The sequence below is a fragment of the Podarcis cretensis genome (genome assembly GCF_951804945.1).
Source record: "Podarcis cretensis genome assembly, chromosome: 15".
Taxonomy (NCBI): Eukaryota; Metazoa; Chordata; class Lepidosauria; order Squamata; family Lacertidae; genus Podarcis; species Podarcis cretensis.
This window is the reverse complement of record NC_137185.1, coordinates 3563682-3577968: the sequence shown is the minus strand read 5'-3', so window position 1 is coordinate 3577968 and position 14287 is coordinate 3563682. Positions and strand designations below refer to the sequence as shown.

Here is a 14287-nt window from a genome sequence, read left to right as displayed (position 1 = left end):
CGCCATTAGCTCTTTGAATCTGTGGTGTGTTTTCCTTCATTTGTGCGTGGTTTTTTAAAGGAAAAAAAATAGAAATCTGAAGCTATGCATGGAAGAAGAAGAAGAGGAGAGAAGAGTTTGGATTTGATATCCCGCCTTTCACTCCCCTTCAGGAGTCTCAAAGCGGCTAACAATCTCCTTCCCCTTCCTCCCCCACAACAAACACTCTGTGAGGTGAGTGGGGCTGAGAGACTTCAAAGAAGTGTGACTGGCCCAAGGTCACTCAGCAGCTGCATGTGGAGGAGCGGAGACGCGAACCCGGTTCCCCAGATTACGTGACTACCACTCTTAACCACTACACCACACTGGCTCTCAGGGAATGTCCAATGCTGCCTTAAACTGAGGCACGCCGTTGACTCATCTGCTCTTAGAATCTGATCAGCAGCAGCTCTGTGGGGGCTTGCCAACAAATGGTCTTTTTCGTGAGCGATGGACACATGTCATATATAGCAAGCGGCCACCGCAAATGGAGCAAGCATTGCAGGGTCCCTTCCAACTCTCCCACTCTAAACTCATCAGCAGATCATTGCAAGCCACACACAAAAACAGAAGCATCTCATTGGCCCCAGGATGCATACCGGAAGATATAACTTGATCTTTTTGTTATCCACAAAAACGATGAGAGATCTTGCGTCCGAGGTGCTGCTAGATCAGGGATGGGGAGACTGAGAAAGACCTCTCTGCCAATAAGAGCCATTTGACAGTGGAACAGACTCCCACAAGAGATGGCAGACTCTCCTTCCTTCACTGGAGGTCTTTAAGCGAAGATTGGATAGCCATCTATCATGTGTTTATAGCTGAGATTCTGCATTGCAGGACTAGATGCTGACTCCACAAGTCTATGATTCTGTGTTGCTGGACTCCCAACGCCCCCAGCCAGTAGCCTGGCCACAGGTTACATGAGAAGAACCTGCTGTTCAGGCCAATGGCCCACCCAGTCCAGTTCTCCCCAGGGCCAACCAGATGCCCGTCATAGGGAACCTGCAAGCAGAATCTGGGCCCAAGAGCACAATCTCCTCCTACAGTTCCCAACAACTGGTATTCAGAAGCATCACTGCCTCCAACATTCGAGGCAGAGCCGAGCCGCTGATAGCATTTGAAGCCTCTTTTAAAGCCAGCCCCACTCTTGTGGGAGGGAGTTCCACACCTCAACAATGCGCTGCGTGAAGAAACAATTCCTTCCATCTGTCCTGAATCTGCCAACCTCTGAAGATGCCCACGAGTTCTCGTGTTAAGAGGAGGGAAAAACTTCTCTCTGTCCAATTTCTCCATGCCACGCATAATTCTATAGAAGTCTATCCTAGACTGGTGACTGGGAGCGGCCGCCAAGACCACATAACACCGGTCTTGAAAGACCTACATTGGCTCCCAGTATGTTTCTGAGCACAATTTAAGGTGTTGGTGCTGACCTTTAAAGCCCTAAACGGCCTTGGCCCAGTATACCTGAAGGAGCGGCTCCACCCCCATCGTTCTGCCCGGACTCGGAGGTCCAGCGGTTCTGGCGGTTCCCTCACTGCGAGAAGCCAAGTTACAGGGAACCCAGGCAGAGGGCCTTCTCGGTGGTGGCACCCGCCCTGTGGAGCACCCTCCCACCAGATGTCAAAGAGAACAACAACTACCAAACTCTCAGAAGACATCTAAAGGCAGCCCTGTTTAGGGAAGCTTTTAATGTTTGATGCATTACTGTATTTTAATATTTGGTTGGAAGCCGCCCAGAGAGGCTGGGGAAGCCCAGCCAGATGGGCGGGGTATAAATAATAAATTATTATTATTATTATTATTATTATTACATATTATCCTGTCACCTCTGACTTGCCTTTTCTCCGAACCGAAAAGCCCCAATGGCTGCCACTTTTTCCTAGCAGAGGAGTCATTTTGATCCCCTTCATCATCTTGCTGGAATGATGGGTTTTGTACACCCACCGTGTCTGCAAGACCGCCAGGGTTCCTCACCCCTGAACTAAACTCTTTCCCTGATGCTGCTCAGTTACAGAAAGCCACAACCGAGCGCATGCCATTTTTAAATCATCCGGCCCCTGCATCTGTGCAAGCCGCATGCAGGGGCCACACGGGAGACGGGTGCAGAATAGCAAGAAAGGAGAGTCCTACCTCCCCTGAACGGCGCCGGCTTTGAATATGGGTTTCATCACTTCCTACTGAGGTTCCACGTTCTCTGTGTGGCCACTGCAGCCAGCAAGGTCTTAATCCCTAGCTCAACCCAGCCGTTCTGGGGAGAACCAGAAGAAAATGAGAAATAGATTGGGTAAGGGGGCAACCCCTGCTTTTGGCAGACTTAACATGCGTTGGGCTCGTGGGCCGAGTTCTTGTGGGGAAGGAACACACCCACACAGAGGAGTGTCAGGCCTTGGGGAACCTATACAGAGGCTGCAGCTGTTGTTGGACTTCAACTCCCAGCAGGCTGCAGGGCCACCAGCCAGTGGAATTATGGGAGTTGGAGTCCAGCAACGTCTGGAGAGCCAAAAGGTTGCCTCTGGGCGATGATGTCTTTTTTTTATTTTTTTTTAATAATATTTATTAAAGATTTTCAAATATAACAAAAAAAAGAAAAACATCCAAATTTAAGACCTTATTTAAAATATCATCTTTCCAGGACTTCCCCCTCCCCACCCCCTCTTGTATTCCAATTCTTTCAAATAGATTCAACAAATTCTTACCCCAAATTTTAAAATTATCATCATTAACCCAATTTAAAAAATATTTTCCCATCCCCTAAAATCGACCTGTTCCCTTCCACGAGTTCCCCTCTTTAATATAAGATACAGATTAACATAAAAGAATTAAAAAAAGAATAAAATATAATTTAACACCCTTTGGATTCCAAATTTCCCTCCCCCCTTTCCCGGTTGCGTTCCCAATGTCCATCAAATCCACTGTCTCCTGGAGCTCCCACATCTGAACCATAATCTAAGCCATAATCCTTCACCAGTCCGCTTTGCCGTCTTTTTAATAATCTTTACCGTCTTTTAATCATCTTTAATTTCAAATGTCCAATCTTAGAAAGGGTCTATCTTCCAACTTTGTCCAGTTCTTGTTTTTCTTGTTGTTCTTGATGTTCTATCTTCTCCTCTTTTTTTTTCTTTTTTTCCCCCTGCTCTCCTGCACAAATGTTCTAATTCCAAAAAGCTTGTAATTCCTCTACAGAGGCTTTGTTATTCAGGAACAAAACATTACGTCAAGTCCCTTCCATTCTTCAATAGATAAATCTATTGTCTCCTTTAGTGTGTAGACCTCTGTAGACAAAATAGTGTTCCATTTCTGCAGTTTCCCAGGAGATAAAATGTCCGATTCAAATTCCATGCCAGCGATACTTGTAATAACCCACAGCTCCTCTAGAGGGATTATAGTAACTCAGTTTCATTCCCGATCTCACCCACCAGTCAAAATAACTTATTATTCCTTGTTTTAAACAGTTTATATCCAATTTATAACAAATGTAACCAGCAAAGTCCTCGTAACAAAGTTCTCTTTTTGTTCTTCAGTTTTGGCAGCTCCTTTGACAGCTGTCAAAACCTCTATTTCTCCTCTCCAGGCGCTCTCACGGATCGCTCCCGGGGCTTCCGGGGGGGGGGGGTTGTATTTTAATTCACATTCCACTCTTCTCCTCCAACCCAGCTTATAATTTTCCATCGCGAAATTAATATCTTTATCAAAAGAAAAGGTTGTGCTCGATCTTAGTTGTCAGGTCCTTTGCTTTAGCTCCTCTACAACAGGGGGGAGGTTGACTTCCTTTTTATACCTCACCCGCTCGCTCCGAATTAAAGAAAAAAATTATTCCCCTTTTTAATCCAAGTTCCAATTACTCACGGGTTGTTCTTTTAAGTCCAGATTTTCAATGGAAGAAGTCAGCGCTCTCCGCCAAATGGCATGCGGCTTCGCTCAGCAGGGGAAGCGGAGGACTCACAGCACCCCCCCCCCTGTCACCCGTTCCGCAGCCTTTAAAAAGGCTCCTTCGCGTGGTCGGGGGGGGCGCAAACGGTGCCAGCCGAGTCACCATGCCCATGGGTTTCAGCGCCCATGGTTTTTGAGGGTCCCCGCGTCGCCGGCGCGGTAGAACCCAGCCCCTGCCGAGCAGACTCCCTCCGGAGCTCGTAGGGAGTCCGCCATTCGGCGATGGCGCCAACCCGGAAGTTGCTGGGCGATGATGTCAAAGAAGAAAATCCGGTTTAAGGCAGCAATGGGGGCTGGAAGAGCAGAATTTAGAGAATCAGATGGGGCCTCCCAGTGCCTATCTTCATTTTTTTATTTCTGTGCGTCTATAACCTGCTCTTCACTGAATATTTCCAATCCCAAGGCGGTGAGCAATGAGATGAAGTAATGATAATAAAAATGTACAGAAGTAAATGACAACGGTGTAACAAAAAAATGACAGAATCTGTAAAGATAATGAAAAAATGAACTGCACCAGCCTAAAGCAAGCAGAGCAAAAGTGTAGAGAGGACCACAATCAACATTTTCCCCAATTTAACCAAATTCCTAGGTCAAGAGAACAGGGCAAACAACCACACGGGTCTTAGAAACCGTTCCCACTCCATCTCTTTCTGGGGGCAGCCCACTCACTCCTTCTCTGCCCCCCGCACAATTATTCAGATAAATTATATATTCAATTTCACTTACATATTTAAACCACTGAACTACAGTTGCCTCTGAGCGGTTTACAAAGACGAATGTGTGAGCACTCATTCTGTCTTAAGTAATGTATGCCACCTTTTGCACAAGCTGCTGGGCGATTTACAACAGGAGTAAAATAAGACGTGAAAACCCCCCATAAAGGAACAGCCCTTAAAACAGTGCACCAACCACAGCTGGCCTTCAGCCAACTCCCGCCCCGCCTGCCTTCTTACAACCAATCAGAACTACTGGCTCTAGCTCCGCCTACTGTTTTGCTCTGGCTCCTCCTACCGTGGGTCTCCCTGCTTTCCATGCTACTGTTCTCATGTTTCTTCTAAAGTTCAGCTGAAATCTACCCTCCGTTTACCCAACCTCATTAGTTCTGCCCTCCAGGGCAGCCGGGAACCAGGCCTTCGCCTTTTTCCATGACCCGACAGCCCTTCCAACACCCCACCTCCTTTCAGCAGAGTCCCAGCAAGGACGGACAACTTAGCTCCCAGTTAAGCCCCGCTGGGAAGGCCGACAGGAGCGAGCCAGCAGTAAATCACACGAAAAATCCACGATCTGCACAGGAGCGTCAGGCCTAAGGAGTACAGCGACTCATCTCTGCCAGGCCTTGTCCCCTGAAGCTGTTGTGGAAACTGAAAATCCCTGCCTTCTCACAGCTGCCTAACTCTCCTCCTCCTCTCCTTTCCCTACGCAATCTGAGAGTACGCCTGCGTTGACGCTAATTTCTTCTCTGCCCTTTTCGGGCCTCTCCTGGTTCTGGGAGACAAGGGGGGAGAGAACAAGAAGAGTTTGGATTTGATATCCCGCTTTATCACTCCCCTTCAGGAGTCTCAAAGCGGCTAACAATCTCCTTTCCCTTCCTCCCCCACAACAAACACTCTGTGAGGTGAGAGGGGCTGAGAGACTTCAGAGAAGTGTGACTGGCCCAAGGTCACCCAGCAGCTGCATGTGGAGGAGCGGGGAAGCGAACCCGGTTCACCAGATTACAAGTCCACTGCTCTTAACCACTGCACCACACTGGCTGCTGGAGAGCGGCTTGTTGCTGCAGGAAGGGGAGACCCCTGTGCCCCTCCAAACACATCTCAGCCTCTCGGCCTCCCTCCTCTCCTGCTCCAGCTTCTGACTCTGATTCTGGACTGCTCTCTGTTACAGCCTCTTCCTTCTCACTAAGCCCTGGTTGCTCTTCAGCTTCCGACTTCTCTTCCTGGTCTTCTCCCTCATCGTCCCCCCACTCCTCGGGCTCTGAGTCTCTGCTGGTGCCTCCAACCATTCCTCTGCTGTCTCCCAGCAGAGGTACGTAGGCTGAGACCCTCCCTGCCCGCAGACTGTCTCGCCAGAGTGGTGCATGCTCTGGTTATCTCCCACTTGGACTACTGCAACGCGCTCTACATGCGGCCAACTTTGGAGGTGACCCGGAAACTACAACTAATCCAGAATGCGGCAGCTAGACTGGTGACTGGGAGCGGCCACCAAGACCACATAACACCGGTCCTGAGAGACCTGCATTGGCTCCCAGTACATTTCCAAGCACAATTCAAAGTGTTGGTGCTGACCTTTAAAGGCCTAAATGGCCTCGGCCCAGTATACCTGAAGGAGCGTCTCCACTCCTATCGTTCAACCTGGACACTGAGGTCCAGTGCTGAGGGCCTTCTGGCGGTTCCCTCCCTGCGAGATGTGAGGTTACAGGGAACCAGGCAGAGGGCCTTCTCGGTGGTGGCGCCTGCCCTGTGGAACGCCTTCCCACCAGATGTCAAGGAAATAAACAACTACCTGACTTTTAGAAGACATCTGAAAGCAACCCTGTACAGTGGTACCTCGGGTTAAGAACTTAATTCATTCCGGAAGTCTGTTCTTAACCTGAAACTGTTCTTAACCTGAGGTATCACTTTTTTTTTTTATTAATATTTATTAAAGATTTTCAAATATAACAGAAAAAGAAAAACATCCAAATTTAAAACCTTATTTTCATTGGCATCTTTCCAGGACTTCCCCTCCCCTCCCCCTCTTGTATTCCAATTCTTTCAAATAGATTCAACAAATTCTTACCCCAAATTTTAAAATTATTATCATTGGCCCAATTTAAAAAAAATATTTTCCCATCCCCTAAAATCGACCTGTTCCCTTCCACGAGTTCCCCTCTTTAATATGCAATACAGATTAAGATAAACAGAAAGATTAAAAAAAAAGAATAAAATGTAATTTAACACCCTTTGGATTCTAAGTTTCCCTCCCCCCTTTCCCGGTTGCGTTCCCAATGTCCATCAATGTCTACTGTCATCCTGGAGCTCCCACATCTAAAACCAGAGTCCTTCACCAGTCCGCTTTACCGTCTTTTTATTAGTCTTTGCCATCTTTTGGTCATCTTTGGTTTCACATGTCCAATCTTGGAAGGAGTCTATCTTCCAACTTTGTCCAGTTCTTGTTATTCTTATTGTTCTTGTTGTTCTCTCTCCTCCTCTTTTTTTTTTCCCCCCCCTGCTCTCCTGCACAAATGTTCTAATTCCAAAAAGCTTCTAATTCCTCTGCAGAGGCTTTGTTATTCAGGAACAAAACATTACGTCAAGTCCCTTCCATTCTTCAATAGATAAATCTATTGTCTCCTTTAGTGTGTAGACCTCTGTAGACAAAATAGTGTTCCATTTCTGCAGTTTCCCAGGCGATAAAAAGTCCTATTCAAATTCGATGCCAGCAATACTTGTAGTGTCCCACAGCTCCTCTAGAGGGATTATAATAACTCAGTTTCCTTCCCGATCACACCCAACAGTCAAAGTAACTTATTATTCCTTGTTTTAAACAATTTATATCCAATTTGTAACAAATGTGACCAGCAAAGTCCTCGTAACAAAGTTCTCTTTTTGTTCTTCCACTTTGACAGCTCCTTTGACAGCTGTCAAAACCTCTATTTCTCCTCTCCCGGCGCTCTTACAGATCGCTCCCGGGGTTTCCAGGGGGGGGGGGGTTGCATTTTAATTCACATTCCACTTTTCTCCTCCAGCCCAGTCTTATAATTTTCCATCGCGAAGTTAATAACTTTATCAATAAAAAAGGTTGCACTCGATCTTAGTTGTCAAATCCTTTGCTTTAGCTCCTCTACAACAGGGGGGAGGCTGACTTCCTTTTTGCACCTCCCCCGCTCGCTCCGAATTTAAATAGAATTTTTCCCCTTTTTTAATCCAAGTTCCAATTACTCACGGGTTATTCTCCGTCGAATGGCATGCGGCTTCGCTCGGCAGGGGAAGCGGAGGACTCACAGCACCACCCCCCCCGTCACCCGCTCCGCAGCCTTTAAAAAGGCTCCTTCGCGGGTCGGGGGGGCGCAAACGGTGCCCGCCGAGTCACCATGCCCATGGGTTTCAGCGCCCATGGTTTTTGAGGGTCCCCGCGTCGCCGGCGCGGTAGAACCCAGCCCCTGCCGAGCAGGCTCCCTCCGGAGCTCGGAGGGAGTCCGCCATTCGGCGATGGCGCCAACCCGGAAGTCTCGAGGTATCACTTTGGCTAATGGGGCCTGCTGCTGCCGCCGTGCGATTTCTGTTCTCACCCTGAAGCAAAGTTCTTAACCCGAGGTACTATTTCTGGGTTAGCGGAGTCTGTAACCTGAAGCGTCTGTAACCCAAGGTACCACTGTATAGGGAAGTTTTTAATGTTTGATGTTTTATCATGATTTTAATATTCTGTTGGGAGCCGCCCAGAGTGGCTGGGGAAACCCAGCCAGATGGGCGGGGTATAGATGCAACTGATAGACTATATGGAACTGGCCGAGATGACGGGCAGAATCCGAGACCTGGGAGAGGAGACGGTGGAAGAAGATTGGAGAAAATTTAAGATTTATTTGCAGAAATATTGTAAATTGTATGAATGTTAAGCAGGATGTTTGATCATAAACAATTTGGCACCATCGAAACAGAAGAAGTGAATTATGAAGATAAGTTAAATTCATGAAAAAATCAAACTTTTAGGTAACTATTAGGCTAAGTTTAATGTATTAAAGAGTGAAATAAACATATCTAAAATTTAAGATATAACATTGGAAAAATTGATTGCAGGGTGAGGATAAGGCGATAAATTGCTGGTTTAATTTTTATAAATTTGGAACGCAGGAGCGGGAGATGTGAGCAAGTCCAAAGAGGACAAGAAAATATGTTATGATATGTGATATTTTTGTATGTTTTGTTTTGTGTGTTGTAATTAAAAAATCCTTAATAAATATTATATATATATAAAAAAAAACAGATGGGCGGGGTATAAATGATAAATTATTATTATTATTATTAGTCCAGCCAGTATATGCCAACAGCTCACCTTGACCACGACGGCCACCAGGATGCCCAAGACTGCCAGGAGGGCAAGCCCAATCTTGCGTTTGTTGAACTTCTGCAGGACAAAGAACTTGGCCCAATCTACCTTCTTGCGGCTGCTGGGCGGGTAGCGGAGGTTGTTGACAGCTTCCATCTTGAGGGCCCGGACGAGGCAGGCGCGTTTGTGGGAGAAGGTCTCAAAGCTGAACCGGCCGTGGTAGGCCCCCATCCCGCTGTTACCTAGAAGGGGGGCGGGGACACAATGGCAAGCAAGGTCTAAGCATGGGGGAAAGAGTTTGGTCCACTTCCTTTGACCTTGCAGGAGCAAAACAAAAACCCATCAAGTAGGAGAGGGAAGCTGGGTAAATCGATCTGCCAAAAAAACCCCTCCACAATTCACTAGCCCTCAAAGCAATTAGCCTACAGATCTGTCAAAAAAATAGTAACTAGTCCTCAACCAATAATGTACTGTATAGCGAAGCCGAAAAAAGCCACAAGTCCTCAAGCTGGGGAAAAAAAAGAAATCCACAAACAATATATAGCTCTGCAAGAAAAGACTCCAACTAAGTCAGACTGAGAGTTAAAGTATATTCCTTCATTTCAATGAGCCTACTCTGAGTAAGACATAGCCAGATACAACCCATTATTACATAATAATAATGATGGTTATGATAATTGTTACTAAATAAAACTGGTATAAATAGTGTTATGATAAATTAGCAGAAATAAAAACAATATTTGGTTATATTAAGCTAAGTATATAATAAATTATAAACAAACATAACTTATATAGCACTGCATGTTCAAAGTGTGTTAATGTGTTCATTCGTTTTTTCATTGAAATGGATTTCAGAGCAGCGCGCAATGTGGGTACAATGCTGTAAAATCCTGATGTTGGCCAATGGGACAAAGGACCACGGGTAAAAATCACAAAGGATACCGAGGGAGATCACGTGAATCTAAAACCCCTGGGCAAACCAGGATCAAGCGAGTGCCAGGCTTTAGGGAGGGCCTAGGACCCACGTACCTACAGGACCGCCTCTCCTGGTATGCCCCGCGAAGGACCTTAAGGTCCACAAATAACAACACTTTGGAGGTTCCAACCTCAAGGAGGTTAGGTTGGTCTCAACCAGGGCCTTTTCAGCCCTGGCCCCGACTTGGTGGAAGGCTCTGTCACAAGAGACTAGGGACCTGCGGGACTTGACATCTTTCAGCAGGGCCTGCAAGACGGAGCTGTTCCGCCTGGCCTTTGGTTTGGACTCAGTCTGACCCTTATGTTTCCCTCCCCTTATCGCTTTGATTTATCAGCTACTTTAAAATGAGGCTGCATTTTAAATTGCATTTTAACCTGTATTTTAAATTGGGGTTTTCTCCCCGCCCCCTCTTCCCCCCCCCTAATATGTTTTTACTGTGATTTTATTGGTGTTAGCTGCCCTGAGCCCGGCTCTGGCCGGGGAGGGTGGGGTATAAATAAAATTTATTTATTTTTATTATTATTATTATAGTTCACAACAGCCATGTAAAATAGGCTGCCATAAGTAACCTCAGAACAGGGAGGGAGTTCTGAGGCAGAACAGCTTGCCCCAAGGCCTGAGGCAAAACTCCTCCTGATTAGGAAAGTCTGCCAAGGAAGCCCCCATCCAATCCCATGTCCTCCCCTGCCATCTTGGCACCCCCCCCCCCCATGTCCCCGAGGGGCGACTGACTCACCAACGCCCCCAAACGGGAAGCAAGGGAGAGTGAAGTGCATCAGAACATCGTTGGCTGTCACCCCTCCGCTGGAAGTCTCTGCAATCATCCTTTTGATTATCTGGGAGGGAGGGGGAAAAGAAGGGGGGCGGATAAGAGAGGGAAATGAGACCGCAAGCTTATAACTAGCTCAAGCAACAGATCCATCAACTCGCTCTTGGGCTGATTAACTGGCGGGACGGAATGAATAACACCTCAGTATTTGGGGGAGGTAAGGGACGCAGGTGGCGCTGTGGGTTAAAGCCTCAGCGCCTAGGGCTTGCCGATCGAAAGGTCGGCAGTTCGAATCCCTGCGGCGGGGTGCGCTCCCGCTGCTCGGTCCCAGCGCCTGCCAACCTAGCAGTTCGAAAGCACCTCCGGGTGCAAGTAGATAAATAGGGACCGCTTACCAGCGGGAAGGTAAACGGCGTTTCCGTGTGCGGCTCTGGCTCGCCAGAGCAGCGATGTCACGCTGGCCACGTGACCCGGAAGTGTCTCCGGACAGCGCTGGCCCCTGGCCTCTTGAGTGAGATGGGCGCACAACCCCAGAGTCTGTCAAGACTGGCCCGTACGGGCAGGGGTACCTTTACCTTTACCTTTATTTGGGGGAGGCAGGTTTGGTTCCGCTGTGTTACCGGAATGGGTCGATGAATGAGAACCTGAAATGGAATTGGGACCAAGTTCCTGATGGGCAGAGGCCTAGGTAAAGGTAAAGGGACCCCTGACCATTAGGTCCAGTTGTGGCCGACTCTGGGGCTGCGGTGCTCATCTCGCTTTATTGGCCGAGGGAGCCGGCGTACAGCTTCCCGGTCATGTTGCCAGCAAGACTAAGCCGCTTTTGGAGAACCAGAGCAGTGCATGGAAATGCCGTTTACCTTCCCGCCGGAGCGGTACCTATTTATCTACTTGCCCTTTGACGTGCTTTCGAACTGTTAGGTTGGCAGGAGCAAGGACCGAGCAACGGGAGCTCACCCCGTCACGGGGATTCGAACTACCGACCTTCTGATCGGCAAGTCCTAGGCTCTGTGGTTTAACCCACAGTGCCACCTGGTCACACAGCTCAAAACCGGGATGCCCTGATCAATGGATCACTGCACTCTGCAGGAGACAGCCTTTCACAGCCTAGGAGCCTCGTACCTACAGGACTGCCTCTCCTGGTATGCCCCACGGAGGACCTTACGGTCTTCAAACAAAAACATCTTGGAGGACCCGGGCCACAGGGAGGTTAGGCTGGCCTCAAGCAGAGCCAGGGCTTTATCGACTGTGGCCCCGATCTGGTGGAACACTCCGTCACAAGAGACTAGGGCCCTGCGGGACTTGACATCTTTCTACAGGGCCTGCAAGACAGAGCTGTTCCACCAGGCCTTTGGCCAAGGCAAAGTCTGACCCCCTCCTCTGGTAATCCTCATAGAACTCTAGCCCAATGATTGCCATTAATCTGATTTGAACTGATTTTATAATGAATTGATTTTAGAATGTTGTATTATTTTACTGTTGTTATCCGCTCTGAGCCCGGCTTCAAGCTGGGGAGGGCGGGATATACATTTATTATTATTATTTTTTATTATTATTTTGATCTTATCAGAAAGTCCATTCCATACAAGGTTAGAATTCGGCCTATAGCGTGACAGCTCCTGCCTTCTGGAACTCCCGTTAAGAATCAGAAAGCAGCCTTTTCTATCACCTTATTGGTCCCCGTTGAAGACTTTTCATCTTCCAACAGAATCTTCTAATTGACATCTTTATATGGCACCTGCACTAGATTTGAAGTTGTGTGTGTGTGTGTGTATAGTTGCTCGAACTGTTTTTATATATGTAATTTGTTTTGTTTTGTTTTTACTGTTCTTATAAATGCCTCTACTGCACTGCGAAAATCGCGTCCAGAGGCGTCCTAGGAAGCAATTCATGAACAAAATAAAGTGTAAGAAATTGTGGATTTGATGCTGTCCGTGAATTGCTTCCCATAAACCGTCTCAATGCAACGGCACCACGGAAACAATTTAAAACGATCCCATGCAGATACAGTCATACCTTGGGTTACAGACGCTTCAGGTCATGCATTTTCGGGTTATGGATGCGCCAAAACCCAGAAGTACCGGAACTAGTTACTTCCAGGTTTCAGCGCTCATGCAGAAGCACTAAATCACACTTTGCACATGCACAGAAGCGCCAAATTGTGACCTGCACATGCGCAAACACAGAGCTGCGGGTTGCAAAAGCTGCAGGTTGCGAACGTGCCTCCTGCACGGATGACGTTTGCAACCCGAGCGTCCACTGTACAAAAACAATTCCATATGTGAAAAGTTTCAAGTCCAATGCAGAGACAGACTGAAATAAAGGAGGAATAGTAATATTCTTTTTTCTTTTTCCTTTCTCCTCCTGTGATGAGGCTGCATTTCAATATTTTAATGTTTATTTTAATCTTGTTTTTAAGTTGTATTCATTCAACTTGTTTTTATTATTGCTTGTTATCCGTCCTGAGCCCAGCCTTGGTTGGGGAGGGCGGGGTATAAATCAAAAATATTATTGTTATTAATAATAATAATAATAACCGCGGCTTTAAAAATGACAAATTCATGCTCTCAGTGGATACCAGGAAGAACGACTACTTTCTCCACTGTGGGGGTAATCTGTCTCTAAGTACTAGGACGGAAACCCAAATGGTTTGCAACCAGGACTGAGGCCGGAACAAACTGACGCTGCCCGGAAGTGGTTTGTGTCCCGAAAGGCTTGACCCGACGAGCTCTGTCACCCGAGTGCGAAACCCGGACCTCTGAACTCTTACCTTCTTGTTGTCAGCGAAGACGTAAAGGGCCAGGGGCTTCTCCCGCTGGTTGATGAACTGGATGGCGTCGTCCAGGCCCTTGACGGTGACGATGGGCAGGATGGGGCCGAAGATCTCCTCCCGCATGACCTTGGATTCCCGGTTGACGTCCGTGAGAATGGTTGGTGCTGAGAGAAAAGAGGTGAGTCCAGGGTGCAACCTGGTCCATTTTAAACAGGAGATGTTGGGGATCGAACCTGGGTGCAAAGCGGGTGCTCTGCCCACTTAGCAGTACAGTGGTACCTCAGGTTAAGTACTTAATTTGTTCTGGAGGGCTGTTCTTAACCTGAAACTGTTCTTAACCTGAAGCACCACTTTAGCTAATGGGGCCTCCTGCTGCCGCTGTGCCGCCAGAGCCCGATTTCTGTTCTCATCCTGAAGCAAAGTTCTTAACCTGAAGCACTATTTCTGGGTTAGCGGAGTCTGTAACCTGAAGCGGATGTAACCCGAGGTACCACTGTACTAGAAACCACCCAGCGAATGGGTGGTATATAAACCTCTTTAATTAATTAATGGTGCATTAAGGTAAAGGCTAAAGGGACCCCTGACCATTAGGTCCAGTCGTGGCCGACTCTGGGGCTGCGGCGCTCATCTCGCTTTACTGGCTGAGGGAGCCGGTGTACAGCTTCCGGGTCATGTGGCCAGCATGACTAAGCCGCTTCTGGCGAACCAGAGCAGCGCACGGAAACGCCGTTTACCTTTCCGCTGGAGCGGTAACTATTTATCTACTTGCACTTTGACGTGCTTTCGAACTGCTAGATTG

General features: G+C 47.6%; 1 protein-coding gene across 3 annotated transcripts in view; it reads right to left on the bottom strand.

Moving 5' to 3' along the window:
• The window catches only part of ALDH3A2 (aldehyde dehydrogenase 3 family member A2), a 37577-nt gene that overhangs the window by 1809 nt on the left and 21481 nt on the right, over window positions 1-14287 (bottom strand). For 2 of the 3 annotated variants that reach the window (XM_079955685.1, XM_079955686.1), the window contains 4 exons: window positions 13486-13652; window positions 10683-10782; window positions 8977-9212; window positions 2149-2266 (listed from right to left, as the gene is read on the bottom strand). In XM_079955685.1, coding sequence (XP_079811811.1) covers window positions 2186-2266; window positions 8977-9212; window positions 10683-10782; window positions 13486-13652 — 584 coding nt within the window. In that variant the 3' untranslated portion in view covers window positions 2149-2185. The remainder of the gene's footprint in view (window positions 1-2148; window positions 2267-8976; window positions 9213-10682; window positions 10783-13485; window positions 13653-14287) is intronic. The other variant, XM_079955687.1, reaches the window with a different exon arrangement.